Source organism: Nelumbo nucifera, chromosome 4 (genome assembly GCF_055504915.1).
Source record: "Nelumbo nucifera cultivar China Antique chromosome 4, China Antique-T2T, whole genome shotgun sequence".
NCBI classification, from domain to species: domain Eukaryota; kingdom Viridiplantae; phylum Streptophyta; class Magnoliopsida; order Proteales; family Nelumbonaceae; genus Nelumbo; species Nelumbo nucifera.
In genome coordinates, this window is record NC_142652.1 from 15438247 (window position 1) to 15466162 (window position 27916).

The 27916-nt window shown below is 35.8% G+C and overlaps 2 protein-coding genes across 4 annotated transcripts; both read left to right on the forward strand.

Annotated features, from left to right (window-relative positions):
• Positions 1–1500: 1500 nt before the first annotated feature.
• On the forward strand, positions 1501–2571 carry LOC148792039 (kunitz trypsin inhibitor 5-like). Its single transcript, XM_088886545.1, has one exon. The coding sequence runs from the start codon at positions 1578–1580 to the stop codon at positions 2307–2309; it is 732 nt and encodes a 243-aa protein (XP_088742671.1). The 5' UTR covers positions 1501–1577; the 3' UTR covers positions 2310–2571.
• A 3703-nt stretch (positions 2572–6274) lies between these two features.
• LOC104586740 (alpha-amylase 3, chloroplastic-like) lies at positions 6275–27914 on the forward strand. Of its 3 annotated transcripts, none has more exons than XM_010244064.3 (13): positions 6275–6668; positions 6759–6889; positions 7169–7223; positions 7315–7437; positions 7630–7750; positions 10220–10569; positions 13032–13717; positions 20528–20717; positions 22514–22620; positions 24610–24859; positions 25550–25672; positions 26330–26497; positions 27402–27914. In XM_010244064.3, exons 1-13 carry the CDS (start codon positions 6405–6407, stop codon positions 27558–27560), a joined length of 2727 nt encoding a protein of 908 aa, XP_010242366.2. In that variant the 5' UTR covers positions 6275–6404; the 3' UTR covers positions 27561–27914. The 3 variants fall into 3 exon arrangements, with proteins under 3 accessions (XP_010242366.2, XP_010242367.2, XP_010242368.2); XM_010244066.3 differs by having other exon boundaries at positions 6466–6668; positions 6759–7058; XM_010244065.3 differs by lacking the exon at positions 27402–27914 and having other exon boundaries at positions 26253–26393.
• Positions 27915–27916: the final 2 nt, after the last annotated feature.

Here is a 27916-nt window from a genome sequence, read left to right on the forward strand (position 1 = left end):
AAACTTTTGTTTGACTAAAATATCCCGAATTTTTAATTTGGTCATTTCTAATTGTAAATATAGAAATGTAATTTGAACCACCACTTTTCTCCTCATTTAAGTCCCTTTCATTAAGTCATATTTAAGGTATTAACTCCCATTAGCATTCATTGAATTTCACTCTTGACTAGAATACCCCTATTTTTTAATTTGGTCCCTCTTTAATTGTGAGGGCACAAAATGTAATTTCTTCCACATTCAATTCCCTCTCATTAAGTCTTATATATAAGGTATTAACTCCATTCTCTTATTGAATCTTATATTTAAGTTATTCATTTTATCAGAAAAATACATGTTTTTTAAAACTGACCCCAAAACGAAATTGTTCTTACATCTTGGTGGTGAAATAAGTAATTCAACTTGATAAACACAATAAACAAGAATTGTTTTTAACTTTTTATTGATGACAGAAATAAAATGCAATATTTAAAACTAATCCAAAAGTGAAATTGTTTTCCTACTTGGTGATATATGAACAATAATTCAACCTTTCACGTTAAATGCGCCAACTTGTGAAGTCATAATTAAATAATAAAAAGTACAAAAAAAGAGATAAAAACACAAAAATATACAAAAATATCTAAATTCTATAGAAAACATTTGGCCATATCTCTAGTATTTTATATTAATTAACCATATTAAAAAATAAGTGTAACAAAGAATAATTGTTTTTATTAATGATAGAAATAAAATACAAATTCAAAACCAATCCAAAAATGGAGTTGTTTTCCTATTTGGTGGTGAGTCAACAATTCAACCTTTTGGGTCAAATGTGTCAACCCTTGATAATAAAATTAAAAAAAGATGAAAACACACAAAAGTATAAAAAATGTAAATTTTTTTGTAGAAAATATTTGGGCACATCTCTAATATCATATTTTCATCATATTAATCAAGAATAAGTGTGACCAATAATAATAATAATTTATATATATATATATATATAAAAAAATGTAGAAATTTTGAAAACACCATTTACTATCATCATCATCATGCACACACTTACTATCAATTAATAAAGGCTAATACATATTACATATTCCTAGAGTCACCAAAAACAAATTTGAAATATGAAATTACTTAATTAAAATTTCCAAACCACTAGCATTATTGTTGACTAGTAAATAGTCCTATAAATGCTCGTGAAACTTCAACCACGATAACTCCTAACTACCAGGCTATCACCCATACTAATTTATGTGTTAGTATATAAACATGCATTTACTCATCAATCAAACCAAAATTTGCCACTTGTTATTTGTGACCTGAAATTTCTATGGTCTCATACAAACATGGTGGTTTGATCATAAGACTGATAACTAATTAGTAGACATTTAATGTCGCTTTGAACACAATACCCACATTTCCACCACTTTAGGTGAAGTAAAACTGCTTTCAGTTATGACTTCAAATTTCCAACTTTATAAATGGGGGAGCTCCATTGCACTCTTCCATACCCCAGTGAAGTTGAAATCTTTATACTTGCAAAACCTCCATTAATTGCTAATACTAACGCCAACCACTCTATTTCTATAACCATGTGGCGTAGATATGTAATATTTGGGTTATTAGTTTTGGCCTCATTTTTCTGTACAGAAGCCATTGCTGGGTCCAGATCTCATCACCAAGCGCAAGCAGTCCTTGACACAGATGGTAACCAGCTCCAAGTTGAAAGAGAATACTACATCGTTTCAGCCATTCGAGGAGGTGGTGGTGGTGGGGTAACTATCGGTAAAAGAGAAAGTTCAAGTTCACGCACACCCACTGTGAGACAACACTCCTACGACATGAACTTGGGTAGCCCTGTTACTTTCACTCCGATATCTAATTCTGCCGAAGAGATGCTTATTTGGGAAGAATTCGACGGAGTTCAGTACCTTAAAGAGATGTCATCGGAAGAAAATAGGATTGAGGAGCAGGTCGATCTGAATATTGGGTTCTCAGGACTAAAGAGAGTATGGCAAGTGGAGGAGGCAAACAGTGAAACATCATCGGCATCATCTAGCCAAACAACAAGGTACGTGACCCTTAAAGGGCAGCCAGGTCATCCAGGATCCTCCACAGTGAGGAATTGGTTCAAGATAGAAAGGATTAGCAGGTCAAACCCCGAGTACCGAATCACCTATTGTCCTAGCGTATGCGAGTCTTGCCATGTTGAGTGTGGGAATGTGGGGATTACAGAGGAGAATGGGAAGAGGTGGCTTTCAGTGTCACAACATAGAGATTTCCCATTTGTGTTTGTGAGGGCGAGGCACTCCAAGGATCAATAAAAAAGCTCAGAATGGGTAGAGAACTACAATCAAATAAAATCAACTTGGTGTGTGCTCTACTTGCTTGGGCTTGTTGCATTTTTGTAAAACTTTTTTTTTAATGTTATTTGGGGACTCGGGGCCTCTAGTGCTTTTGATTCATTATTGTTCCATTATATATTGGAATAATTTCATAGCAATTGAGTTTGTTTCCTTCTTCTCCCCATATTCTAGATTACGAAATGAGACTATTATTTCCAAGTTAAAACCAAGTTTGATGTAAGAGTCATTGCTTCTCTCCTTCCCTAACCACTCCAACTTGTGATAGGCAAATAATTAATATTAATAAATGATAAGAAAAATAAATGTCACAAAAAACGATTATGATTGATTTTATTAATGATAGAAATAAAATACAAATTTAAAAAATAACGTTTTGGGTCAAATGTATCAATCCTTAATGTCAAATAATTAAACAATTATAATAATAATAATAATTAAAAAGACGAAAACACATAAATGTATAAAATTACAAAAAGAAGATTTGTAAAAAACATTTGAACATGTATATTCATCTTATTAAACAAAAGTAAATGTAACAAATAAGAATAATTTTTACGGACATAAAAATTTTGGAAACATTATTTACCATCATCATCATAAAATATTGCTATGTGCAAATTCATATGCACAATTACTACTATAGGCATTTTATATAGCTTTATGCACAATCACATATATATTTTTTTTTATTTATCACAAAACCTTGAAAATCCCATTCTAAATCTAAAATTTCTTTTGTAAGAATCTAACATTTGATTCATGGAACTACGAGCTAGTTTTTAATTTTTTGAAAAAATTGCATGATAGTACCCTATACTTTGAGCCTAGTCTCACTTTGGTCCCAAGCTTAAAAATGTACCAATCCAATACCTAAACTTCCAAAACGTGCCAATTTAATCCCTACTATTAGTAGTTCGTAGTAATCTCTATCGGGAGCAGATTAACTGGAGACAAAAACATACACACTCGACTGAACTAACTATCATGGTTGAATATGCCGATGTTCAATACAGCTGAATCCTAGATGGGGCCCACAGTGAGCATTGGTTGTTCAATCATGATAGGTATTTCAGCCGGGGGTGTATGATTTTGTCTCCAGCTCATCTTGACTTATCTCTACCACATGATGACATGTATAACTTAAAAAAATTACCTTTGAAATAAGACATTATTCATTTTCTTCCTCACGAATCAACATTCAACCAAAGCAAAGAGTCAAAACCAAACCCAAACCCAAATAGGGAGGGAAGAGTTTGGGAGAATTGTTGGTGGAATCAAACTTCCAACATAGCATTATTTCTATCTTCTAAATTTTGATAGTCTCCTTCCTATTCTATCTTCTCCGTTACATTTCACATTTTCTCTCTTTTTTTTCTTCGTTTTTCTTCTTCTTCTGTGTTTGCTGCAATTTTCCTTCTAAAGTTGGATGTTGATCGGAGTCTAGCTACCATTTGTTTAACGCTTAATGAGTTCATCGGGGTTTCCCACTTGCATTCTTCTACCTATTTGGATGCAGGTGGGACACCCCGATGAACTTGGAAAGATTGTTTGCGCTATCTACTTTTTGATGGCCAAAGCGAAGAGGGAAAATGATGTGGAGATGCATGAGGGCAGCAGTACTATGGGTACTATGGGAGGAAAGAAATCGGAGATTATTTAAAGATAAGGAAAGATGCAAGGTAGAAATGATAGAAAGTATTATGATGAAGGTGATCTCATGGGTGAAAACACTGAACTTATTTTCAAATTTTACAGTGGATGATATGATTAGGAATTGGAGGCTAGTTTCTTTCTCTTCCTCGGCAAAAAAGAAGATCCTGAAGGAGTGGGTGCCCCCTGAATCAGGCTTTGTCAAATTAAACTTTAATGGCAACAGTTTCGGAAACCCAAGAAGATCTGGAACCGGAGGGGTTATAAGAAATGAAAGAGGAAATGTGTTGGGGCTGTATTCAGGTCCCATTGGAATTGGAAATTCTATTACAGCTGAACTGAAGGCAATGGTATATGGGATACAAAAAGCTAAGGAGATGCGGGTGGAAAGGTTGGTTGTGGAAGGGGATTCCAAAGTTATCATCAGTTGGCTAAAATAACATTGACAGTACACCCTGGTTATTCAGAAATGACATCAAGAAAATTAAAAATCTATCAAGTACATGCAACTTTCAATTCAGTGGATCATAGAAGAAAATGGACTTGCAGCCCAACTAGCCAAACAAAGAGTGAACAGGGATCAATGTTTCTGGGCTCAACTGTAAGAGTGAAAAGTAAATTTATAGTGGCGTAGCCGAGGCTACTCATAAACTATAACCCCTGTAATTTCTTTAAATTAATGGAATTTCTTTTTACTGATAAAAAAAAAATTTTCTTTTCCTGGTGCATGTATACATCTTAAATCATACCTCAAGCGGGTGACGAGGTGGTGGAGGAAGACTGAGATATCGACTGCACCAAGCTCATACCCAGGACAAAGACGTGACGTGGGCCTCCGCCGAATGGCATAAACAAATTCCCCATTCCTATTGCTACTCCCCCCGTATTACTTGTTTCAATTATATTTTCAAGTTACAACGCCTCTCTCATTATTTCATTAAAATAAATAAGTGAATGAATTTATGAATTCAACAGAGAGAGATGGGAGCCTGCTGCCATCTCCAGGGATTAAAGGTTCGAGCTTTTTTTTTTCTTTCCAAGAAAATCCAGGGCATGACATCTACTAAACTAAATCAAGAGTAACAGAAATGAGATTCAATAGAGTACCGAAACCACATAACAAAAAACGGGAAGCACCCGACCTCAAGAAAATCGAAGAGCCTTGAGTATACCCTCTACGCTACTGACTGTGAATGATTCACCCTCCTCTAAATTCAAAACTTTAATAACCCCATCTTCTGCAAGGTAGGTAGTTATTAATGTGCAAGGCAGGTAGTTAATGGTGACCTAATTGGATGATTGATAAAGACATTCAAAGACATCCTTTCACATATCACTTAACAGTTTTGAAGTTAAAGTATGTACTAATGTGCAAGGCAGGTAGTTATTAATAAATAATAATGAAGTTATACCAGGAATCAAGATAATGTTGATTAAGTATTAAAGCCTTAAAGGCATGCTGCTTGGTAACACAATCCCACCTTTGGTTGGCATTGGACTGTGGCAAGATAAAGGTGACCTAATAATGTTTTGCCTTGGCCAGATGAGCTGATGAAGCTTGGCGGGATACTTGAATGGCTGGACCAAAACCACAGAGCTTATGGGAATGGGATGGTTATTAGTCAAAATCTATTTGATCCAGGGGCACGTAGTCTCTTATTGTCGCCTTGCTCTGTTGATTACTTTGGGCGGCGACTGGAGACGCGAGGGCGAGACGCTCTCTCCTCTTTTCATACGGCTCCTAGTTGGAGCCTTTTGACAAACGTGTGATAGCTACAATACTGTCCCCTAATCAATTACTCTGGGATCTTCTACCGTCTCCGATTTCCACCGTCTACTAGAAAGCTCCACTCCGACTTCGAATGCAACTCCATAATAGCGACCGGCTCTGCACAGATAATACCTATCTACGTTAAAACCAAGATTTTTTGTTGGATTGGAATCTTTTAACATGCTTCTAATACGATGTTGGGTGATCAGAGTGTTAAAAGATTCCACTCCAACGGTGTTTGTACCTTCCATCTCGTCGTCCAGGAATTTGGCTTAACCAGAGAGAACAAAGAAGAGTTTCAACGGTTCAAATTGGTCGTAGTCATCGCGTCCTCCACGTTTTCCCAGCTTAAAATCTCTTTGATTCGACGTTTTTTGACACTTTGAATCCATGTAAAGCTTGCTTTCCTGAATATATTCGCCACCGAGAGGTATGGATTAAAAAAAACGAAATTCTCTGGACTCATGTTATAAATATCCTATATTCTTATTCTTATCCACACTATATAAGAAGGGAAATTATTATTATTTACTACATAAATATCTCCTACTTCTCATTAAAGATTTGGAGACATAAAGTTTGTTAAAAGATCGAACCACCCCTTTCTCTCTCTGCTTACACTTTGGTCGAGAATGTCGACTATTACACTTGAACCCTTCTTCCACCAGCGTTGCAGAGAAAGGTTGATATTTCGTCTGAAACCGAAGAAAGTAAAACCATCTCGTTTGGGTTTCTCTCCCACCAAGCCGTTTTGCCACGGCAGGAACTTCTGCAACTTCAAACCTCTCAGGGTTCATCCAGTTAGAGCTGGCAATACTGATACTGCTCTCATGGACGCTTCTGAAGCGGCAGACGTCTTCTTTAAGAAGACCTTTCGGTTGAACCGAACCCAAACGGTATTTTGTAAATGATGTCATCGTCTTATATGTCACGTAGTAGTTTCCCTGTTTTCATGTTTGAATTTATGGGCGTTTCATCAATGGCAGCTGGAAGGTAGGATCTCGGTGAAGTTGGATCCAGGGAAAGATAGAGAGAATTGGAAACTTACAGTCGGATGTAATCTTCCTGGGACGTGGGTCTTGCATTGGGGTGTCAACTATATCGATGACGTTGGCAGGTTTTCTTGCCTAACTGTCAATTTTCTCCTTCTTTTTCCCGTTCTGGTTTATTCTTTTTACTGGCAAAGCCGTCTTTGTTTATTCAAATATGCAATTTTGACATTTTTCCAATATATCATAGAAAGAAAAAATTAAACAGGACGAGGCGATTGGGCGGAGAAACATGAAGTAAATTGAGTTGCATCTCGTATGATTTTGGTTTTTACGCTTTCATATAATTTCAAATTGGATTGTAATGAGTGGTAACGGTGCCTCCTATTATATTATAACTTTTGCAGTGAATGGGATCAACCTCCGCCTGAGATGGTACCCCCTGGATCTATTTCCATTAAGGTATTTATAGTAACTCTTGGATTTTGATATTGCTGGATTAACTTTCTCTATGCATTGTCTTCTTAAGTACATATTGCTTTGGTATTTTTAGGATTATGCAATAGAGACACCCTTGAAGAAATCATCATCTGCTTCAGAAGGAGAAACATTCCACGAAGTGAAGATCAATTTTAACCGTAACAGTTCTATTGCAGCGATAAATTTTGTTTTGAAGGTTGCATCTTTCCACATTTTGCAGTCTGAAATATCAGTTCTCTGTTTTGTTTTTGTTTGTTTTTTTTGTTTTTTTTTTTCCGATTGGTATATTAGTTCTTTCTAGCAAGTATCTTTCCTTGTGGCCATTTTGAAATGCTTATGGTAGTATATCCATATTTAGAAGTTTTCTATATGGGGATTTTGGGTGCAGGATGAGGAAACTGGAGCTTGGTGTCAGCACAGAGGAAGAGATTTCAAGGTGCCTCTCACTGATTACCTTCATGAAGATTCCAATCTTATGGGTACAATAAAGAGCTTTGGTATATGGCCAGGTTGTATAGATTTCCATATCTAGTGATCTGCTAAATTTTCATTTTTTTTTTCATGCTTGCCCTCTTCAATATGTTGCTTACTTTTTTCTGCTGGTTTTGGCGTCGTACTGTATGGGGAAGTAAGGTTCCTGCCTTGATATCTTAAGACATTAATATTCAACCATAAAATTGTATCAAGTATCACTACTGTGTCATGAATGATATTTTGACTAATATAAGATGTTTTGAATGTGACTTTGGCTTCATCATTTAATACCAATATTTCTCTATTTCTGATTGGATGCTATAGAACTTGCATTTAGGCATATAATTTTCTTATGATGGGTTTTATCATGCTATCATTACATGGGTTCCAGCTATATTCTATTGAAGCTTAATATTCCCCTCACACTTCTAAGCCATGGCATTCCTGCAGATCATCATACACAGTTGAATTTTTTATTACCCTGATGTTAAGCCGTATGTTCAGTCCATGCCTAGTAGAGTAGACCAACCATCATTGAGCAAACAATGCTTGGTTAAAAGATCACCAGGTGGTTGGTATCAACTCGTCAGGTTCTAGCTGATCTGAGAAGTGCCTCAATGATTGAACAAAATATGGTTAATTCTTGGTTAATTAAATCACCAGACGGTTGGGATCATGCCTTCAGGTTCTAGCTGTTTTTTTAAAGGTTCTAGCTGATCAAAGAACTGGTGCATATGCATATGCAAATTACTTGAACTTTATGAATTTATAGGCATTGGTGCATATGCAAATTACTTGATGGATAGAAATGTTTTATGTATGCTGTAGATATATGGATACTTTCTAGTTTCTGAAGCAAATCAATCTGTTCTTCATGCAAGGTTTCAAAAGGCTAAAGGCGTTGTGAGGTGTAAGCCTCAAAGATTAAGAAAAAAAGTAATTAAAATTTATAAATGATAAAAATAAAATGTAATATACCAAGTTAGAATGATGGAAGGTACAAATATCCATAAAATAGAAGTTTATAAGCAATAAGTTTTAACTTTTAAGCATTAAAGAAAATAATAATTAATCATCTAACAATTATAAGTATTTTACATTTTATGTTTCAAAATGCAATCTTACGAAATTATTCATATGAAAAATCATCTATATAATGGGCATAGTTTTCAAGGCACCAAGGCGAGGCTAGGCGACTAGGGGGCACCTTGTCGCCTAGTCGCCTAGGCGATGGATTTTTTATGTTAAAAATATAGATCATAGGGTAGTTCCCTAGGTACCATAACCATATTTCTTTAATAATTATTCATGATTTTCATAAGAAAAGTATAAATTTCATATTAAAGTATAGAAAATCAACATATTCATGAGAAGAAAAGGAACAAGGAAAATAAAATTCAAAAAATATAGGGGCTGAACCCTTATTTTTGTTATAGGAAAAGAAGAAAATAAAAAGTATTGGTAGTAGTAGTAGTAGTAGAAGAAGAAGAAGAAGAAGATATGGAAGAGGAAAATGTGCTGATTAGATAAAATTTTAAGTTCTTCCTTACTTATTGGTTCAGGTTTAAAAGTCTTTGAGGGTTCAATACAGCATTTAGCAATGTTTGTGTTGATTAAACCCTAATAAATAAGAAAATAATAAAAAGAAATTAGTATATAAACACACAAAATGATTATTTTAGTTTAATAATGTATATTTTATAATTATAATCTCAAAAAAGAATGAATAAAATAGTATTTTATAGTAGGAAGTAGAAAACTGCTAGGCGGTTAGGCGAGGCGAGCCTCAAAGGGTGCCTTGTCACCTTGACAACTATGATAATGGGCATCAGATTTATGGTCATCCAACAGTTGTGAAGAAAAGAAACAATGTAGTTGATTTGATATATGCAAAAAAAAAATCAATAAAAAGAAAAATAAATCCATTAGGAAAAGGAATGAGAAAAACAACAAACTTGGGATGTTAAATTAGAATATTAAGAAAAAAAATTCCACTTGATTTATCCAAGAAAACTAATAACTCGATTGTCCCTTTTTTTTGCATTGAACACTCTTAGGCGAAAATACTAAGAGAAACTAATGGAACTTGATTTGCCTTATTGGTTTTTCATTTTTACTCTTTTTATTTAGGCCTTAATTATTAAAGTGCTTTTTCTATATATTTTGAACTATAAAAAATACATAAAAATATGTATATTTTTTGCATGAAATCACTAACTAATGTTGATATTTGAGGCTTACACCTTTTTACGCCTCACGCCTTGAGGCTTGAGGCTTATGCCTCATTCTGACAAAGGCTTAATCCTCAAACCAAAATTGTGAGGCTTAAGCCTTGAGGCAAAATCTGAGTGCCTTGCCTCAAGGCGTACACCTCATGCCTCAAGGCTTAAGCCTTTTAAAACAATGTCTTCATGTATTTGCCATATCCTTTCCTTGTTGATCTGATATTTAAGAGTCCTAGATGTGTAAATTGAAATATAAAAAATCTACCTCTTCAATTGCAGGAGCTTTGGGCCAAATATCTAACATTCTTCTCAAGTCAGAGAAACCTAAGGGTGAGGAAGATACTGGTGAAACAAATGAAACTAAGAAGCAGAATAAGTGTCAGGAAGGATTCTATGAGGAACATTCTATCTTCAAAGAAGTTCCTGTTCAGAACTCTTTGACTGTTTCTGTTAGAAAATGCCCTGAGAAGGATAAGAATCTTGTTCATTTAGATACCGATCTACCTGGGGATGTTATTGTTCACTGGGGTGTTTGCAGAGATAATGACAAAAAGTGGGAAATTCCAGCAGCTCCACATCCACCTGAAACTCAAATTTTCAAGAGAAAGGCTTTGCGAACCTTGTTACAGGTACAGAAGTGGAAAATATTTTGACCAATACTTTGAAACTAAATAATATCCTCCATTGAGTCTTAAGCTAGCAATTATTGAAACAAAATTTAGTAGAGAGAAACCAAGAAGTTTGGACCTTTGTATGGGTGTTGAATGTTTTGTGAACCCCATGTTTTTCCATCTGTTCATGTGGGCTGACATTACATCACAACTGTAAAAGTTCATGCTGAAGTTTGCCTGAACAAGTTTGTACGACATAGTTACATGATACTATAGGAAGAGAGAGGAGGAGAGAGTGATGTGCAACTATAATATCTCATTTTCTTTAGGCTAAAACTTTTAAATAAATACAAGGTTACTATACTTAATTAATCTAATATTATCAGTTATAAATTGTTTTAGTTCTGTACTGTTTGCATTAATCTAGGATTCTACATTTGTTGTCCTCTGTTCCATCAACTATTACATTATGTAGAAGAAGAAATCGATTAAAAAATTAGCAAGCACCCACTGGATTCCTCAATCCTGTTTACCATGCTTGTCAAGTTGAAGACAAGGTATCTATGTCAAATTGCAAGTTTGCAACACTACCTGCATGGCTGCATCCATTTGGACTGGATGGTCACCAATTGGACAAACAAAATATTAGGTCCCTTGGTACCTGGATAGATGTACATGGGGCCTATATCACGCTGGATACTTAACCTTCTTAGTTAAATCTGTCTCCAACACCTTGTCCTGATATGCCTTGCCACAACTGCGTAATATGGGCTAGATCACTCTTTGGATTGGCCCCAACTGAAGGTTCATGACATTTGGATCATCTGGTTTTCCAAATTATTCACTGCCATGATGTCTTTGATCGTGTGCATGCCATTTTCTTTTGAGCAAGGTAAAGCATATTCCGTTCATGAAAATCAAAATCCTGTGTACAAAAAGATTTTATACAATGAGATGTACAAGTATCTGTATACATGTTTTCAAAAACCAAAACTGAGCTGTGAGTGCAACCAAAAAATTCTTTATGTACCAAGCTCTAAGAAATTATAGTCCCCACTGTTCTAGCAGGCAATTCCTCCTCACTCCCAAACATATATAAAAAGATACAAGCATTGCTTTCCTTCCATATGTTCCAAATCATTCAGATGGAATAAAATTAGAAACCACCTTCCCTTTCTTTGATAGGCCCCTTAGATTCCAACTTAACAATAGTGAACCCAACCTGTAGGGGAAACAGCCCAACACTTCAAACAAGCTGACAAATCTTTCCCACACAATACATTTTCTTTTAACACTTCATTTAGATGGCTAAGATCATTATGCAAACCTGGTTCTGGGTATTCCTAATCAAAGTTTTGACACAGCATTTTGTGGGTTCAATTAATTGTCGTGTGTGCTACATCTTTGACATTTGCAGGAAGATTTTGCTTTTCTCTTCTTTCACTAATAGAATAGCTCTTTCATTATCTAATAGTGAAAACAAAGGAAATGACTATTATATATATATATATTCTGCACATGCAATAAAGAGGATATGTATCCTAGAGGCTAAATTGGTCTACATGTTTTGATCAATAGAATATGGATAAGGTCATATATCTGGCTCTCCTTATTTGACTAAGGGTTGTTTATATACATGTATGTCTTGACAACTGACCCCATATTAGTAGGGGACTTGAAAGCAGCATGGGAATAATCGTTTATAATATTCCTTGGGGCCATTTTCTCAAGATGTATTTCACAGAACAAAATGTGACTTCCCTGAGACAATCATGTTCTGTTAAGGAGCATTACTAAAAAGGGCCATTACCCAATGTTGCTCCCAGCCATCCAGGATCTTGGGAGGTGTGGACTGGAGATGGACCTGACCTTTGACATTTTTGTTGCACAAGGTGGATACTCTTATACTTGTCAATCTTACCATTGCACTAAGCAATAGCCTAAGTTCTTCACCAAGGAGAGTTCAAGCAAAGCCATTTAACCTTTTAGGACTGTAAAATACCACCACGCTTCTGCAGCTGACATCTCAGCATCTTCACTTTGAGAAGCTCTCACTCTTGTGGCAGGTAGCCCTTTTTCTCTAACAGCTTTTACTCGGTGCCAGGTAGCCCTTTCTGTGACAGCTATCACTCTGCTCTAGGTAGCCCTTTTTCTGATTCAAACTTGAGACATGGCGGTAGTCTCTGATACTATTTGTTACATACCAATACATGAAAAGCCTTAAGATTACTGGAACGCGTCAAGCCAAGCTGTTTAACCTTTCAGGACCGTTGCGTAAACTTTTGTTTTTCTACATTTACTTTATTTTTACTTGAACTTAACTCAAAATTTCAGTACTAATCCTGATTTTTTTTTGTGACATTTTCCTTGCAACATTGTCTAGTAGTTCATTATGTACTTTTCTTCTTTTGCTATGGGATTTTTCATTTGGGATTAGTTGCAGCTATTTAAATATCTATTACCTGGACCTGTTTTTGCAGCCAAAAGAAGATGGGCATGGATGTCTGGGACTATTCTCTTTGGATAAGGAATTTACAGGTTTCCTTTTTGTGCTGAAACTAAATGAGAACACTTGGCTGAATGATATGGGGAATGACTTTTATGCTCCACTTCCAAAAGCCAATGACTCTCTTGTGCAAAACACTCGGGTTCAAACTGAAGTTATTAATGAAGGGTCTGAACCAAGTACAGCAGGCATATCTGAAAAAACAACAGAGGCTGATAAGGTTGTTGTTCAGGGTGGTTATACTGATGGTATTATCACTGAAATAAGAAATCTGGTAAGTGATATCTCCGCTGAAAAGAGTCTCAAAACAAAAACCAAAGAAACACAGGAAAGCATACTTCAAGAAATTGAAAAGTTAGCTGCTGAAGCCTATAGTATCTTCAGAAGCTCTACTCCAACATTTTCAGAGGAGGAAATTTTAGAAGCTGAGAGATTGAAGCCTTCTCTAAGGATATGCCCAGGAACAGGCTCAGGATATGAAATACTATGCCAAGGATTTAACTGGGAATCTCATAAATCTGGAAGATGGTACATGGAGCTCAGTGAAAAAGCCACCGAACTATCTTCACTTGGTTTCACTATAATATGGTTACCACCACCAACTGAATCCGTTTCCCCACATGGTTACATGCCAAAGGATTTATACAACCTAAACTCCAGGTATTCCTAGACAATACACTAAGTTTTTTTTTTTTTTTTCCTTAGCATATTTATATACCTCCACCAATAGCTTTTCATCATAATCACCACAGTACTATAGTTCTGCATATCAGTTATTAGCATTCCTTTGGATTCAAAACTGCCAAAAGAGCATTATTCTGATCCTTTGGGGAGCTAAGATATTTTATCTCCCCTCCTTTGTATTTTAATCTCTTATATTAATGAAATGTTTCCTGTTATTGATAAAAAAATGTATTCAAGGCACCAAGGCAAAGCTAGGTGACAGGGGAGAACCATAGTTTTCAAGGCGCCAAGGCAAGGTTAGGCGATAGGGGGGTGCCTTGTCGCCTAGTCGCCTAGGCGATGGGTTTTTTTAAGTAAAAACATGTATCCTATGGTAGTTCCCTAGGTTCCATAATCATATTTCCTTAATAAATATCTATAATTTTCATAAGAAAAGTATAAACTTTTTTTTTTGATAAATATAAGAAAAGTATAAACTTCATATTAAAGTTTAGAAAATCAACATATTCCAACATATTCATGAGAAGAAAAAGAAGAAAGAAAAGAAAATAAAAAAAATATAGGGGCTGAACCCCTCTTTCTGTTATAGGAAAAGAAAAAAAGAAAAGATGGAAGAAGAAGAAGAAATTAGTATATAAACACAAAATTAGTAAAGAAAATTAAGAAAATGTGTTGATTGGACAACATTTTGTGTTCTTCCTTGCTTATTGGTTCAGGTTTTGAAGTCTTTGAGGGTTCAATATAGCATTTAGCAATGTTTATGTTGATTAAACCCTAACAAATAAGAAAATAATAAAAAGAAATTAGTATATAAACACACAAAATGAATATTTTAGTTTAAAAATATCTATTTTATAATTATAACCTCAAAAAATTAAGAATATAAAAGTTTTTTATAACACGCTATAGAAAACTAATTGGCGATTAGGCGAGGTGAGCCTCCAAGGGCACCTTGTCACCTAGGCGTCGCCTTGACAACTATGGGGAGCACCTTATCGCCTAGTCACCTTCCTAGGCAATGAGTTTTTTAGGTTAAAAAAATATAAATCCTACGAGTAATCCCTTAGATTTCATAGTAATAAGTAGGGCTGCAAATAAGTTGGACCTGATCCGATTAGAATCCGAATTCGATCTGATAAGAGCCAGATTTAGATACCTCCCTTGATCCTAACAAATCGGATCAGATCGGAAAAGTCGATCCATTTAGTTAACGAATCAAATTTGAATATACCCCAATCCGATCCGTTAGTTATGAAATACTATATATTATTTATATAATTATATGTTATATATTTTATATTATAATATATTATTATATTTATAAATAATATGTTATATTATTTATATTATATCATCAAGTTTTTTTAGTACATGTCTATTCAAATTGGATATCCGATAATATATTCGAATTCGACTCATGCTCTTGAAAATCCGATGGATTCTTATTAGTCAGATTTCTTAACGGATCGGATCGGATATACCCTTAAACAAATCTGATCCGATCTGTTTGTAGCCCTAGTAATTTTTTTGAAGGTAAAAAGAGAATTCATTAAAAAAGGAAAAAAGATTACAATCTAGAAGGTGATAAGGAATCGCCCGCAAACAAAACAACAAACCAGAAATGCTAGGGAGGAGAAATAAAATAAGCTATCCAAGATACAAGATGAAACTCCCACAATATCTCCCCAATTGTTCCCCAAACCTTCCTAGAAACTTGATCAAGTGGGAGCAGGTTAGTAAACCCAAGGAACAAGGGGGGTTTAGGAATTGAGAACATCCTTTTAAGGAACACAACTCTACTAGGTAAGTGGTTTTGGAGGTTTCCCTCCGAGGGCGATAGATTGTGGCACAAAGTGATTGAGAGGATTCATGGGGTGGCTGGAAATGGCTGGGATGCAAAAGTTTCCCCTCACAGTTCTTCAGCTTCTCCTTGGAAAGCAATTCATGAAATCTACCCTACTTTCCTCAATTCCATCTAGTTCGATGTGGGACAAGGTACTAGAATTTTGTTTTTGGGAAGATCTATGGGTAGGGGAAGACCAATTCCCTGATCTTTTTGCGCTATCTAACCTTAAGGGGGAAGCTATGTCCATGTTGGGATCACCTTGTCCAAACGGTGTGAACTAGAATTTGGGCTTTAGAAGGGGACTAAGGGAAAATGAGTGTGAATCTTTAATCCTTTTGCTGGACCTCCTAGGTCTAATCCACCTGGACCCTTTGTTGGAAGACTCTAGAATCTGGGTAGGCTCTCTAGGTGGCCTCTTTTCTTGCTCCTCTTTCTTCAAAGTACTTGCTTCCCCCAACCTTCTAGGTGGGATTTTCCCTGTGAAAGAAATTTGATTCAAGCCTATTCCCCCCGAAGATCCAAGCCTTCTGTTGGGAAATATTCCTTGTTAAAGTAAACACTTGTGATATGCTGCAGAAAAGAAGGCCATATATTTGCCTTTCTCCTCATGTGTGTTCATTGTGTAAGGAAAGTGGTGAGACCCTTTCTCATTTAATGATATCCTGTTCTTTTGTGCATCGAATTTGGGAATTCTTTTGTACGCTCTTTGGCTGCAGGTGGGTTCCCCCTCAAGATGTGGCAGGACTCTTCAACCATGATTTCTTGAGACAACGAAAGAAAAGAGGGATGGTAATGTAGAAAGCAACAAAGGCAGTAATTTGCTGGGTAACATGGGAGGAGAGGAACAACAGAATTTTCTTGGAAAAAAGTAGAACGATAGAGGAAGTGATTGATAGTATCAAGGTGAAAGTAGCCCATTGTGTAAAACCCTTGGATAGCTTTCAAGTCTTCTTAGTCACAGACATTCTAAGAACATGGTCCAAAGTAGCACATTCTTCAAGAGTAAGAGATAAAGTAAGGCTGGAGTGGAAACCACCAGAAGGCAATAAAGTAAAGCTGAATTTTGATGGGTGCTCCTTTGGAAATCCAGGCATCTCAAGAATAGGAGTATTAAGAAACTTTGAAAGGAAGATATTGGGTATGTTCTCAGGACTGATTAGCAACAGAAACTCGCTGAAGGCTAAACTATTGGCATTACTACAAGGGTTAAAGCTAGCCAAACAACTAGGATGCAGACATGTTGAAGTCGAAGGGGACTCAAAAATAGTAATTTCATGGGCAGAAAATAGCAGCCATACCCCATGGACGTTTAAACATGTGATTAGGGAAGTGGAGAAGATTGCAAAGGAGGTTGAGGCTGAATTTAAATGGGTCCGAAGAAGTGCAAATGGGCTAGCTGATGGATTAGTAAAACAGGGGGCATTGAGACAACAATTATTTGGGCTGCACTGTAATGAGGGATAGAATAGAGTGATTAAAGGGGATCAACAGTCCCATCACCAAGTTGTATAAACTGCTTACAATCTGAATTTTAGTAAAATACATATTTACTGATAAAAAAAACTTGATTAAATTCTAGAGATGACGAAATCCAAACTGAATTGATATGTTAACAACTGCCTCAATCTTGCCCAGATACCAATACTTGTCTTCAAAAATTCTTTGATTCCTTTTCTTTCAAAAATTCCAGCAACCTACAAATGGGATACAACTCTAGAGCAATCTAACTTACTTGCTTCCCCTCAACTTTGGCCATGAAGGCAAAATTTCTGCAGCAGATTCTGGCTGAAAGCATGATATTCCAAACTTTCATGCTTCCTCTCCCCAATCCCCCCCCCCCCACCCCACCCCACTATTAGCACCCCACAAAACAATCTTTAGTTTCAATTCAAACACCTCCAACTTCGATTCCTGCAGAAGAATTACATCTGGTACAAACTTTTCTTAATACAACCATGACTATTATTTTTCTTCCTTCTTATCTCAGCCCCCTCACAATCAGTGATTTAAAAGGTGTCTCAGGCATACCTAGGCGCAGTCCTTTCAAAAGGCGCATGCCTGGTGCACCTAGGCGTGCTCCTTTTGAAAATTTCACATTGTTTTGCTTTTTTTAAACCTAGCAGGCCGGGGGCAGAGCTTGCCTATCGCTCGCTTCACTTGCTCACCAAAGCTCTGAGAACCCCCTATTTGCTAATGTTCATTCATTCATCCTAATAAAATATCTTTTTAAAAAGCAATTAAAATTATAAAATCATTATTTTTCTGTTAGAATTAAGAATTTAAGACCCTAACATGGACTTGTTTGGGCTTGCCTCGAGGGGCATGGCACAACGAGGCAAGCCCAAAGGCAGCTCATAGAATCAGGAATGTAATATGTTTTACATCACATTAGCTATTTGAAGTATTGCAATTGAGGGAAAAAAAGATTGTAGGTTTTAAATGCTTGAAAATCTTATATATGTATTTTAATTTTAGATAATAGGTTTTTTAAAACATTTATTTTAAAATTTAAGTTTATATTTTTTATTAATATTATGTTTAATATTTTTTATTTTTTGGCATTTTTTTGAATTTTCTGACTTTTTTTTTGTATTTTTGTGCCTTGTGCCTCAGGTGCAAATTGGCCCCTGTGCCTTTTCTGCGCTTCGCTTTTAAAACACTACTTACAATCCAAGAAAACAGAATCATTCTCTGACACCTCTCTCCCCTTGAACCCCCAAATTGTGGCTACACCTGTCACTCCTCATCAACGAAACCATCTTCCCTCCCTTCCCCTTCCTCCCACACCTCTCCCCCTCCCCTGAAACAATTCTTTTTTTTTAAGTTCTTCCCTTCTATTTTTCTCGAACTGTTCTATGGCTCTCCTTACTGTCCCTTCCCCTCCCAGGAAAAACAGCCCGAGAGATTTACCTACCTTCACCTATCTCTCCACCAAGCTACCAATATCTACCTTCCCTCTCTCAAAACATTCTTCCCCTTTTTCTTTCCCTTCTTCAACCTCTTCTGAAATTTCTCTTCCTTCCCCCAGCCCTTTACCACCCTTCAACTCTGAATTCTCCCTCATTTCATACTTTCTTCTCCCATTATACACTTTGTTAGCTTCTCCCCCAGACCTCCTCCTCTTCCATCTAACTCCCTTCCCTCCCACATCTTCAGTCTCCCTGCCCACACCAGTTCCAACAACCTTTGAGATTCCAGCTCCAAGAGAAGAAGAAGGGGAAACAGGAACTGCAGAGGACAGGGAGGAGGGGGAAGAAAGGATTTCCAAACTTTACCTCCACGGTGGGGATAACAAAGGGAGCCTTGTTTTTCACTCCATCCAGCCCAGAAGGGAACCCATAGTCCTCCTTTGAAGTTCCATCGTTTGTAGCCCTAGTAATAGCAGTACTCTTTAACTAATAATTACCATACTCTTCATGGAATAAGTATAAACCACAAATCAAAAGATAGAAAATCAACATATTTATGAGAAGAAAAATAAGAAAGGAAAGAAAGCATACAAAACATAAGGGTGAGCCTTGTTTTGGTCCTAGGAAGAAGACAATCATGATGAAGAAAAAGTCCTATTGATTGTTCTTGTGTGTCAATAGGATAAAATGTTCAACTTATTTCTTACTTGTGAATTTAGGTTATAAAGTCTTAAAGGGTTCAAGACTATTTCACTGACTTAGTGACTTGTGTGTCGACTGAACCCTAACAAATAAGAAAATAATAAGAAGAAACTAGTATAAGAATAATAATGCTATTACTATAAACCCACAATATGAATAATTTAGTCAATTAATATCTATTATACTACTATTAATAACACAAAATAAAAATATAAAAATATTATGTGGTATCTTGCATATAAATATGTAAGTGTTTGGGCGAGGCGATCCTCAAAGAGTGCTTTACTGCCTAGGTGTTACCTTGACAACAGGCCTATTCTTTATATACTAGAGACTTTTTTTTTTTTTGAATTTGGGTCCTTGAACTGCCACTATTGATGGTTGCTTGGTTGGATATTTTGGCAAATAATTTGATACCAAAAACAAATTTCGACTCTTAAGATCAAGTTCATCAAAGCTACCTTACAAGATGTCTGATTTCATCACAAAAAGCTACATCTATGCGAATCATGCAATTACTATATTTTTCATTCATTATATAGATTTGAAAATTTATCTCTGTTTTTTTTTTATTTCTTTTGAAGGGGCTACACAACAGGGGGTAGCCCATCCCCCAACCCAGGTGCAGGTGGGATTCAATCCCAAGTCTCCACTATGACCAGCAGGAGACCTTACCAACCCACTGGTTGGCACCTTGCAAAAAAAAAATCTCTTGATATACTTTATTGGAGTAACACATAGAAATATAAGGAGCAAAGCTGAAAAGGTAGAATACTGACTACTTTTTTATAGTTTTGTCCCAAGAATATGAGCACCATTGTGAAAATACCTTATTCACTTATGATTAAAAGTACAATTATTTTCATTATGGTTATTTGAATTCTCTTTTATGTTGGTTTCTTATCCTTCTTATGACCAAAGTTTCTGATGTTTCTACTCTCTCATGAAAGAATTTAATCTAGAATTTTTTAAGGAGTTCCTTTTCTTATATAGGAGCATATATGTGAAGAAACTCATATGTAGGACTGACTCTATCATGCAATATGTTATGGTAGGTCAGTTAGTTTTAACACCTGGTAATTTTAGAACTACCAGATGTCTTCTAGAAATAATATAATTTTGGGGATCCATACAAGTTTTGATACACCCTAGAGATCACTGGTTGATCAATCCTTGACATGCTTAGATTCTAATCTTCATCCATTCTGACCCTTTTTTCTTTAATTTTTTCCATGGAACTAAAACAGGACATGCATATTCTGAATTTATGATAGCTATATCCTATTATCATATAAATTCATATCGATTTTTTATCATTCTATATACCAGATATGGAAGTATGGAGGAATTAAAATTAGTTGTGAAGAATTTCCATGAAGTTGGCATCAAAGTTCTTGGTGATGTTGTCTTAAACCACCGCTGTGCCCACTACCAAAATAAAAATGGAGTTTGGAATATTTTTGGTGGTAAGTTGAATTGGGATGACCGTGCTGTGGTTTCAGATGATCCGCATTTCCAGGTATGAAATCTTTCTTTCATGTATCAGTTTCTCAATGAGAAATCAAGTGATATTAGTCATCAAGTTGAACAGGATATGGACCTAATCATTGACATTTTCTTGCATGAAGTGGGCACTCTCAGAATCAAACCTACATTCTTAAACTGGTCAGCCTGAGGTTTTATGAGTCACCAAGGAATGACCCCTGTTGAATTTAGTAGTATTAGTTAGAAAATGAAAAATCAAAAGCTCAATGTTTCAAGTTCGGAGATTAATTGAAGCATTTTTTACAGAGATCCCTATCTATATTGATGCAAGTTGACAACTGTTCATTACCAGTAGATTTAGACTACATATTATTCTTCATGTTAGAGTGATCTATGGGTTCCAGACTTCCAGTTTCACCAAAAAGTTAAATTTTCTGATCTAAGCTCATAAAGTATAAAATTAAGAGAGAGACATATTAATGTGGAGTATTTTCTACCACCTATTTATCAGTATAAATCTAGATGTTAGAGAACACTATATTTGTAGATGAGCATCAAGTAAACAGCATAAAATCATTGTGACTGATCTAACAATGCACAGAGAAAACCAACAACTCATAGAAAATTCTATAGTGATTGGATTAACTAATCTTAATGAACATAGAAAGAATGTGGGTAGTATGTAAAATGCAAAGGTCTGATAAGCCTCCATTTTCTTTGTTGTAGTTCTTATAATTGAAGCTGGAACTCTGAACCTTAGGTCTCCAGTATGAACCTGTTGATGGAGAAAAGACTCTTTCAAAATGGAATTCGTCTTTCTTTCTAATGCCATTTATATTCACCTTTATCTAACTCCCCTGCCCGATTATTAATCATAAATGTCACATTCAGGTTAAGCGAATCAGGTAACTGATTCTGGTTTTAGTTGCCATGGAGAAGTATGTGTGTGTGTATATATAGTGATCATTTAGTTAGCTGCACTATGTCGCCATGATGTCCAGATGGACCTTCTCTCAGTTGAATACTTGAATGTCTCAAAATAACGTGGGAGAAACAGAAAAGGCAAAAATTATATATAAAAGAAGAATACCTATCTAGTTTTTAGTTTTGAAACAGTCTAATTCTTTTCTATGCCAAGCACTGTTTATCATGTAGGCTCTATGCTAAACATTTGTTTTCTTGCTTGATTAATGGACCTTGTAGTGCCAGACTAGCACATACATTTTCAATTGCTGTACGACCATAAGCATCTCATAGTCATCGCTGCTGGCATCATGAAAGGTTGTAACATGGTGGCCTTAAATTACAAGAAGACAAGACTTAATACTCCTATCCCTTGTATTTGTACGGAGCTCTCTGTTTACAATTTATCCACTGTGTGATTCAAAGGATCTGCTGCCATGTTCTCTATGAAACTAGCATTGCTCATATTATTTCTAGAGATTCAGTTTGATAGTTTCTGGGAGATCATCTCATGTTCTTCTGTACCTTGTCCACTATGCATTTCATTAAATTTGGCCTGGTAGTTCGGCAGGTTACCCTCATGGATCAGGCAAAGTCCAAAATTACATCTTTTGGATATCCAAGTAATGTCATCCTAGTTTTGAAGGGATAATGGTGCCATTACAAAATATTTAGATAGAAATCCATTATTGGAATTGTTTGGTTCACTTGAACGATTTTGTATGAGGAGCAAGTTTCTTGTTCCCATTTCATAGTTTATCCACTTTGCAACTTTAAGGGATGCCTCTAATTATATTTTGTAGTACAAATTTCTATCTTCAAACTTAAGTATTTTACATGCTACATGCCCTCCATTTTTTTCTACAGGGCAGGGGAAACAAGAGTAATGGGGATAACTTCCATGCTGCTCCAAACATTGATCATTCACAAGAATTTGTGAGGAACGATCTGAAAGAGTGGCTTTGCTGGCTGAGGTTTGACATGACCCAGATTTCTTTATTGTTGTACCCCTAGGAGTTCCTTTGATGCCGAATATGATAGACTTGTAACTTTTCTTTTTTTTTCTTAATTTGCAAAAGTCAAATTTATTGGAAAAAAATATTTGTTTAAGGGTTTGGTGTTTATTATCATTTAGAAGTCTAGATCAGGGTTACAGTCCTTTGTCTAGTCAAATCACTGAGTGACCATCATCTTGCCATAACTTAAAATTTGAATAAACAACGTAGAAATAAAATAAGAAAATTTGGAAAACTGAGGAGCTTGCTTCTTCATAAGATGGGCCCGATGTATTTATTATGCTAATCACCTTTTAAAGCATTCAAAGCTACTTGAAACTCCCTCAATCAAAACCCCTAGTACATATATAGCTGATTTTTTTTTTTTTTTTGGATAGTAAATATATAGCAGAAATCAAGTAAAGCAATTAGACCCTATTTATCTGTTTCTTTAAGAAAAACAGGAGATGATGCTCTTTACCTGTCAGTGATGAATTTGGATGGGGAAAACTTGGACCGATATGATTGTAATTCCATTAGCATGTCAACCATCAGAACAGAAATTTGAAGGAATGCATTCAGTTTAGTATGTCAAGCCACTAGATTTATTTACGAATTCAGTGCTTGGAATTCCATTAGTATGTCAACCATTAGAACAGAAATTTGAAGGAATGCATTCAATTTGGTTGCATTGTTATGTACATTTAATGTTTTTTTTTTTCAATTGTGACTCCTAAATATGCAACTCATCACCTAGTTCTGGTCTAAGCTATTCATGGACTGAATATGGACCTTATCTCTAACTCATCACCTAGGAGTAGCTCCAATAGGTGATGAAATGAAAGAAAGTAGACTAGGATGGTTTAGTCGCATGCATAGAAGACCATCTACAGCACCTGTTAGAAGAAGTGATCTGTTGCAAGTTGAAGGGGCTAGAAGGGCTATGGGCCGAATAATAAAATGGACATGGGTTGAAGTAGTAAGAGATGATATAAACTCTCATAATTTAACAATGGATATGGCACTAAACAGAATATAATGACAGAACAGGATTCATGTAGCCGATCCCATATAGTTGGGAGAAGGCTTAGATGATGATGATAAAGTGCCTGTTCTCAGATTACTCCTAAAATACCAAGAGTCATAAGACAAACAGACAAAAAATGAAAACAAAATATGATGCAATTTTCTATGTCATATAAGCATTATGTGTTAAGATTGCACAACTAGAGGCCACCTTGGGAGTGAAGTATAATTGAGTTCCAAGGTCTGTCAACAGCATGGCAGATGGGTGGGCAAGGCAAGGTGTAAACAGAAATCAACTCTATTGGGAAATTGTTTCTCAGAGGGGCTCAATGTAATGGAAATTAGAAGGGCGGCTAGTGGGAACTGGACCAGTTGTTGGGGTGCCTGGGACACCATTGATGTAAATCATTCTTTCATTTAATTAATTAATAAAATTGCATGTTTATCTATAAAAAAATTGTGTTTATTATGTACATCAAAGAAAGGAGAAATTATTCTTGTTGCCCTAGAGACTTGAATTGTTCTCAAACATTGCTGGAATTGTTTTCCATGTTTTGACATCCTAGTAATTGGCAGTCTTCAATAAAATGTTTTAATTTATTTTGCATGATACTCTCAGCTGTGCTAAATATATTTGAAGTATCCAAGACAAAAGCTCCTCTTGTTCTTCGTTAAACTTTGAGATACATCCCCAAAAAACAAGGATGTAATGCTATTAAATATAAGAAATGAAAGTGTCAAAATACCCAACTGGACTGAACTTATAAACTGGAAAGAGGAAAAACAATGCTATTTATGGTGTAGTTTTTGTATCTGCTACCTACGTTAAAACTGAATACTGATTTTTATTCAATTAACATGTTCTAGTTTAAGATTATTCCTCCTCTCTTTTCTATGGTTAATGATTTTCACAAAATATGCTTGTGAATACACGACATGCAGAAAAGAAATTGGGTATGATGGATGGAGACTTGATTTTGTACGAGGATTCTGGGGTGGTTATGTCAAAGACTACTTGGAAGCAAGTGAACCCTACTTTGCAGTAGGCGAATACTGGGATTCTCTTGGTTATACATATGGTGAAATGGATTACAATCAAGATGGGCATAGGCAGAGGATTATTGACTGGATCAACGCTACTAATGGAACTGCTGGGGCCTTTGATGTCACTACAAAAGGAATCCTTCATTCTGTAAGATTAATTAGATGTTTTCCTGAAATTGTTTATGCAAATTTTCTCATATTTTTGGATTACTTGACTTATATGTTAAATAAAATCCTTTTTCTACTGTTACAATTAGAAAATAGTTAAAAAAGAGCTATTAACTGAGCGTTTCTACTCTTGTGCAACTATTCTTCTCAGTTTTCCCTAGTTTTCCCCTATGAATACAGTTAAGTCTAAGTTTCTGCTCAAATCTCTCTATACTACCAAATGGTTCCAGAAAAAATTTAGTGGAACTGTTAATTGTTCTTTGAATTCTTTATCCCCCACTCTAGATTGTATGTTGTTCTTAAATTGGGAAGTTTTTTTATCCTTTTGTCCTTTTTTTCTTTTCAATTGGGAAAAATTTATGCTGCTAGAAAGACATGATACTGAAAGGGTTTTGACCAATCAACTCCCCCCCCCTGGTGAACTTTGATAGATCCCACCTGATTGGTTAACACTTTTATGATACCAGTTGATTGGTTACAAGTTTTTCCAGTATCATGGTTGGACTCTTTCTTATAATATTTGAGTGATCTTTGCCTGCATCTACTCATGCATGGTGGAATTATGACTCATAAAGCCACTGCTCCCTGATTATCCACATTGGTTGTACCTGCTTGACATTTTGATATAGCAAAAAGGAGTATCAATATTCATTTCAATTCTTTCAAACAGGCTCTGGAAAGGTGTGAGTACTGGAGATTATCAGATCAAAAGGGAAAACCACCTGGGGTTATTGGGTGGTGGCCATCGCGTGCAATTACCTTCATAGAAAACCATGATACAGGTTCTACGCAGGTTTGGACTACTTTATGCTTTGTACTCTCTCACATTTGTTCATGTTGCTGTCTGTTCACTTTTTACTTCCCAAAATTTGTGGTTCATATAATCTTTTCAATCAGATTAGAACAGTGTTGTAGCACAATTTCATACATAGAAGAACTCTTTAGTTTAGGAAATAAGAAGCACTTAACATATCGAAACCAATGATTTATACATGAAACTTTTATATGTTAGCAAAGTAATGCTTACTGCTTGAAGTACACTATTCTAATTTATTTACTGGTCTTACATGAAATGTTTTTGAACTGAAGAACAATTAATGAAGCAGTTTTTGGTCCCCCCATGCCATATCATAGACATGCCTGCTCAATGGATTGATCCTGTTTACAATTGTTTCTTACCTAGCAAATAAGTGGTAGTTTCAAAAATTATAAAAGTGTTGCACTATCCTAATTATCAAACTATTCAAGGTTGGTTTTGTGCATTTTGTCTTATCCTGATGTTGGCATGGGCTGATCTATTTATCATATTTTTTATTAATTATTTGAATATGTTGTCCTTTTCAACTTTTGGTTAACTTAAAACGTGTTTTCAGATCTAGAAGACCATCACCACTGGTTGGTTTCTAAAAAAACACTGAATTGGCATTCTCTTTGTTCTGATTTCTGAAAGGGTCATTGGAGATTCCCAAGTGGAAAGGAGATGCAAGGGTATGCCTACATCTTGACTCACCCAGGAACACCAGCAGTCTTCTATGATCACATTTTCTCTCACTATCATTCTGAAATTTCAACGCTCATCTCCCTGAGACACCGCACCGAGATCAACTGCAGGAGTAAAGTATATATCCTACAACTCCAACTCACTTTCCAAAACTGTTTGTCTTTCTTTCTTTCTTTTTTTCTGTTGAATCTCACTTGTTTTCTTTTCATTTGAGGAGGGGGTGTTAGTTTAGGCAGACCCAGTTGGATATATTAAATCAAAACGTTCTATATGCACTCCATATGTTCTGTGTATAGAAATTTATGACTCATGCATGAAGAAGTCCATGTTACAGAAGGCACCATATCTTCTATTGGTACCGAATGGACCTTCCCATACAAGTGTAATTCATTGCAAATTTCAAGGGGCTATATGTACACGTATTCATCCACAATTTGGGACCCTGATGCTTTGCCATTTTAAATACAAGGATTCACTCTACAAGATCCAAGTAGGATCATGTGATGGTTTTGGAAATCCTTGTGTAGCCTTCAGTCTTGAACTCAACCCTTCAGTATTCCATCTGCCTTTTTCACATCCATTCGTGTGGAGGGACTGCATCTGCATCCAATGTCCTCTAGGATCTGCATTCCACAAGGAATCCTTGATTCTCATCATCATGTTATCTTAGGAAGCATCATGGCTTTTATCTTTGCTTGAAAGAATTAGCAGGCTGATGAATGTGACATATCCGTTTTGGACCTTATTTTCATTGTCAGATATTATCTTTCTGGCTGTTCAAAAACAATGCTACAAACTTTTTATGGTGAAGGAATAGACATTGACCCACTGGCTTCCTCAATGAAACCAATTGAACAATGGATCCATTTTGAATTTGTATGATGCCATTGCATAAGGAGGAAAAACAGTTTTTTCTATTCTAGTGCGGGTTATTCCCTTTATGAAATTGGGCCTGTATAATTTTCTGTCAACTTAAGACATCATGGATTATTAATGTATTGTTATTTGATGCTTCATCTAGGTTCAAATAACCAAGGCTGAACGAGATGTGTATGCGGCTATCATTGATGACAAAGTAGCAATGAAGATTGGACCTGGTTATTATGAGCCTCCTGGTGGTTCCGGGAGGTGGGTTTTGGCCATTGAGGGGAAAGATTACAAGGTTTGGGAAGCAGCATGAAATTAATGTCCGCAAAGTGAGCTGAAGCAACACCACGGAATATAATGATGATATGGGTGTCAATTGCGCAATATCCCACAACCGATACTGAAGTTTTGCTGATGTGAGGGGGGGAATTAAAATAAGAGCTGATTTATTGAGCCAATTTTTCATTTAAAGGAGCAGTTTGGTTCCTAAAAATAATTGTAGTGTAAATTGCACGGATTCAGGACTGGGAAAGAGAAATTTTTTGGGGTCTTACATTGATGCCATTATTTTCACACTGTAAAAATTGTGGAAAATTCTCTAAAACTAAAGATTACTTCAATGTATTGTGGACATTTTTTCGTCCCTGTAAATGAATGGTTGTCAACATG